The sequence below is a fragment of the Sinocyclocheilus grahami genome, unplaced genomic scaffold (assembly GCF_001515645.1).
Source record: "Sinocyclocheilus grahami isolate Dianchi unplaced genomic scaffold, SAMN03320097.WGS_v1.1 scaffold199.1, whole genome shotgun sequence".
NCBI classification, from domain to species: Eukaryota; Metazoa; Chordata; class Actinopteri; order Cypriniformes; family Cyprinidae; genus Sinocyclocheilus; species Sinocyclocheilus grahami.
In genome coordinates, this window is record NW_015505378.1 from 57,639 (window position 1) to 63,010 (window position 5,372).

The 5,372-nt window shown below is 41.7% G+C and overlaps 1 protein-coding gene across 1 annotated transcript in view; it reads right to left on the minus strand.

Annotated features, from left to right (window-relative positions):
* Positions 1 to 5,372, minus strand: part of LOC107595252 (harmonin-like) — a 33,107-nt gene that overhangs the window by 16,266 nt on the left and 11,469 nt on the right. The window contains 6 exon segments of the mRNA XM_016285604.1: positions 1,810 to 1,875; positions 3,011 to 3,153; positions 3,530 to 3,586; positions 3,675 to 3,734; positions 3,848 to 3,872; positions 4,973 to 4,997. Of these exon segments, the coding sequence (XP_016141090.1) occupies positions 1,810 to 1,875; positions 3,011 to 3,153; positions 3,530 to 3,586; positions 3,675 to 3,734; positions 3,848 to 3,872; positions 4,973 to 4,997 (376 nt within the window).

Genomic DNA, 5,372 nt, shown 5'->3' on the forward strand with positions numbered 1-5,372 from the left:
AAATCGTAATCTCTTCTATGATGTGTTCCAACAGGTGACGGGAGGGGGCTCATTTGGGAAGGAACAGCGAGAGGACGACAGGCTGAAGCATGGCTGGACCCAGGTTCGGGTCATCGAAGGCAAGGAGGTTCAGCCTGGTCCCCACCCACTCCCGCATTTCGTCGTGCAAAATGGCCTGCTGTACTATGTCGCGCAGCAAAGGGGGGAGGAAAAATTATTGTTGGTGGTGCCACGCATCAAAACGGAGACTGTACTGGAGCTGGCTCACTCCCATCCCGCAGGCCTCAACTGGCTTCACACCCTTAGAGCTCCTCTTTGGCCGGCAACCCCGCGGCCTCCTGGATGTGGCGAAGGAAGCCTGGGAGCAACAGCCGGCAGTCCATCACTCTGTCATCGAGCATGTCAAACAGATGAGGGAAAGGATCGACCGGGTCATGCCATTAGTCCGGGAACACCTGACGAAGGCGCAGCAGGCCCAACAGCGCCACTATAACCGGGCAGCCCAACCACGGGAGTTCCAGCCTGGAGACCGAGTCATGGTCCTAGTCCCCAACGCGGCCTGCAAATTCTTGACCACCTGGCAGGGTCCCTATACGGTGCTGGAGAAGATTGGGCCGGTGACGTACCGGGTGCGTCAGCCAGGAAGGAGGAGAGCCGAGCAGCTCTACCACATTAACCTCCTGAAGAAGTGGATGGGGACTAGAGACCAGCTCGCGGCCCTCGCCATCTTTGATCCCGTGGTTGTTGACGTCAACCCCCACCTCTCGGCTGCCCAGAAGAGGGAGCTGCAGCACCTGGTCGGTCAGTTCTCTGATGTGTTCTCCTCTCTTCCCGGGCGGACCAACGTCCTGCAGCACAACATCCGGACACCGCCAGGTGTCGTCGTCAGGCAACGGCCCTACCGCGTCCCTGAGGCTCGTCGGCGAGCTATTGAGGAGGAAATTCAACAGATGTTGAAGTTGGGGGTGATAGAACCATCACGCAGCCCATGGGCCAGCCCCATCGTGATGGTGCCGAAACCGGACAGCACCCTCCGTTTCTGCAACGACTTCAGAATCGGGCTGGAGCCGCGAACGGCAACACGGATGACGAGCGTCCCGAAGCTTCACCAGCGTCGCCCTGGAAACAAGAGAGGAGCACCTGGCCATCATCACAGGCTGATCGGTCACAGCTGCACCTCATCAGGCGGCGGCTAAATATAGCCACGCAAGCCCTGCCATCTAGGAGATTCCTCCATGAGACTGAGCACTAACTCGCCCTCTCATTTTTCCCACAGAAAGCAGCGTGTGACCGACCAGCCCCACAGGAGCCCTGCACGGACCCTCTGCACTAGGAAGACGGAAGAGAGCACTCACGGCACCGGAGCACCTACCTGGACCTTTCTCACTAGCACCCATCACCCCAATAAATCCACCCTCCGGGGTATTGATTGAGATTACTTGTCGTGTGATTCTTCACCCCGTTACAATATACAATTTACATTTATATATTCAGACTTACATCTACACACATTTATTTATTTTATTTATTTATTGGAATGACCATCAACACAGTCAACAAAAGACCCCTTTTACATTTAACAAATTAAATGTATTAAATTAATCAATGTCATATTTAATATAAAACACATTTCCACTGGACCAAAACATGGGCTGTGAAAAATAGAAGTGACCTACAGCATAGTATAGAACAATCTGTACTTCCATTCCTCACAGCATTGCTTTCATCAACATCAATTTACTCTAGTGTGCCTTCTGAGGTCTATTTACTTTGAAGATGTTTTGCTTAGCAACATAACACAAGTGTTACCTCTCCATCTCTTTGTGATGGCGTTCCTCTTCATCTGCAGTCTTCTGCGATATTTCCATCTTCCTCCTGCAAAATATTGCACATATGAAACATTAAAATGTATAACTTTTCAGATTCCATTCAGGAATTTTAATTATTTGACACCTTTTCATAAGCAGTTATGAATCATCAGATTACTAACATCATGAAAAAGCAAAGACTCACATGTTTTATATAATATAACAATTTTAATTATATATTTATTTTAAAACGTAATCAATTATGTATTTAGGTACATTATACAACATGAAGTATTTTAATGATAATGAAAACCATTATAAAGTGGATATTCATTTTTGTATTAAGGATTCTATAGGATATTTTTATAATTCAAGAAAACATGCATCAATGTATTGTAAAGTAGGGTTTAACGGCTTTTAGTTAAGATTTTGCTGTATTACTAACATTTGTGTTTGATGTTTTTGTGCATGGTTATGTCTATAGTCCAACATGAGTGTTGTACATGAGAATGTAAGGTAATTTCAGGATTTACATGTGCCTGTTTGTGTTTCTGTTTAACTATTTAACACTTACGCTGCTAGAATCTGGCTTTTTGGCACTTATGTAGGCTTTAAAAATTGTTTTATATATACATAGAATTTTGTCACAAAGTAAAGAAGTATTTTAATGATAATGAAAACCATTATAAAGTGGATATTCATTTTTGTTTTAACCACAAGACAACAGTACCTAATATTTTTATAATAAAAGGATTGTATTAAGGATTCTATAGGATATTTTTATAATTCAAGAAAACATGCATCAATGTATTGTAAAGTAGGGTTTAACGGCTTTTAGTTAAGATTTTGCTGCATTACTAACATTTGTGTTTGATGTTTTTGTGCATGGTTATGTCTATAGTCCAACATGAGTGTTGTACATGAGAATGTAAGGTAATTTCAGGATTTACATGTGCCTGTTTGTGTTTCTGTTTAACTATTTAACACTTACGCTGCTAGAATCTGGCTTTTTGGCACTTATGTAGGCTTTAAAATTTGTTTTATATATACATAGAATTTTGTCACAAAGTTATGTTTTATCTTGGAGGAACCATGCAAATGTTTTTTTTTTTTACAGGCATTCATAATACAGTCTGAAGAGAACTGTCTGAATAGGGCTTAGCTTGTGTAGTGTGCATTTGTGTGTGTGTGTTTTCACTGACTGGCGCTCATTCTCCTGCTGTTCTTTGATGATTTTGTTGGTCTCTAATGCCACTCTCTTCTGATGCATTAGCTCTTGTCTTTCGAGCTCACGTCGTGCTTCAACCGCCAGCCGCTCCTCATCAGTCATAAACAGCTCGCTTCCCTGAAACATACAGTAGACAAATCAGTACTTTCATAGATATATACACATAAATACACCCCTTCAATCATATACTGTATATATACTCTACAGATCCCAGCCTGAATCACAAAAGCTTATGTTATGAAACTTCTACATAATTACCATCTCTAAAGTGAAAAAGTAAGAGTTAAAGACAAACACACCAATAAATAATGAAGTACAATATGAATGTTACAGTACAATACAAACAACATCTCCACAATATATTACCCTCAGCTGTCAATTAAACAGTTTCATACTAAGAAAATGGCTTTCTTTTCCACACAGCCCCTCAGAGAGAGATAAAAGCCTTGCAGTGGGTCTTTAAGATGTATTAGTGGGATCTCAGTGAACTTACAGCTCCCGTGAGGACAGTGATGGTTAGACTCCTGCTGCTCTTTAACACTCGCACTGCCTGAAAACACAAGCATTAGCCGATACAGTTACCGGTTTAGCTATGCAGAGAGGTTCTTAAATAATTGTTTCAGCAAAATCCTGCTCACTTCTTGATGACTCAGGTTGGTGAAATCCACCCCATTGACCTCCACAATCTGGTCGCTAACCTACAAGCCACAACAACACACACACACACACACACACACACACACATTAATAAAGGTTATTCCACATATTAGAGAATTTTGTTTAATTCAAGTGACTGATAACACCAAATTACCTCTTGACAGGAATCATTCCCACATCTGTGAAGAGAGTGTCACAATGGGAATAATAAAAAAAACATCAATAATTAATGAATAAGTAATACATTTAGCTAACAGCAGGCCCAATAATGAATTCTCTGAGGAAGACATGGTTTCCTCATGAATTGTTCAACTGTTAAATCAATCACAATTCAAATGTGATCGAGTCACTGCAACTGAGAGCTACAGCTAAATCAATTAATTAACCCCAGTGGAACTAGAGGCAATTAATTTTGGCTCTAATTAACAAAGTCAGCTCTGCAGATTACAATATAAAACTTTATGCAACAGTTCGTTCTGGTTCTCAAATCTGATTGGTTGAGAACCGTGAGATATTGTACTGGTATCGCTACAGGAATGCCCTTTCACAATTTTGTATCACTCCACTTGTTCTAGCCGGGTCTATGTTTTTTTTTAATCATTTACTGAGCTAATCGTAGAGTACGTTAAGGGGTCATATGATGCGATTTCAAGTTTTCCTTTCTCTTTGGAGTGTTACAAGCTCTTGGTGCATAAAGAAGATCTGTAAAGTTGCAAAGACTAAAGTCTCAAATCCAAAGAGATATTCTTTATAAAAGTTAAGAGTCAGCCACTCCTACCTAAAACGGCTCATTCTAACATGCCCCCACATATCTATATCACTATGTGGAAATATTAGCATAATGTCGCCAAAATGTGCACACAAAGAAAGAAGGTGTGTGTAACAAAGTTCGTAGTTCGGGAAAAAGGAGGCGGAAACCGGCGGACATTTAAACAATTTAATAATAAAACAAACACAAAACGAAAGAAAAGCGGCAGCCCCTCGCGGATGACTGCCGCACCCAAAACACAAAATAAACCCCAGGCCTGGTCCTCTCTCATTCAACACGGTCTTCACTCCTCCCTTTTATCCTTCCGGAGCTCCTCCGTGAGACTCGAGACTGGTGAGTGGTGCAGGTGTCGCTCATTATCAATCACTCCACCGGCCTCGCTCCGTTCCCACGGCTCTCGGCCCCGCCCCATATCATTATGGAAATAAACAAAAGAGGGAACATTAATAAAGGTTATTCCACATATTAGAGAATTTTGTTTAATTCAAGTGACTGATAACACCAAATTACCTCTTGACAGGAATCATTCCCACATCTGTGAAGAGAGTGTCACAATGGGAATAATAAAAAAAACATCAATAATTAATGAATAAGTAATACATTTAGCTAACAGCAGGCCCAATAATGAATTCTCTGAGGAAGACATGGTTTCCTCATGAATTGTTCAACTGTTAAATCAATCACAATTCAACTGTGATCGAGTCACTGCAACTGAGAGCTACAGCTAAATCAATTAATTAACCCCAGTGGAACTAGAGGCAATTAATTTTGGCTCTAATCAACAAAGTCAGCTCTGCAGATTACAATATAAAACTTTATGCAACAGTTCGTTCTGGTTCTCAAATCTGATTGGTTGAGAACCGTGAGATATTGTACTGGTATCGCTACAGGAATGCCCTTTCACAATTTT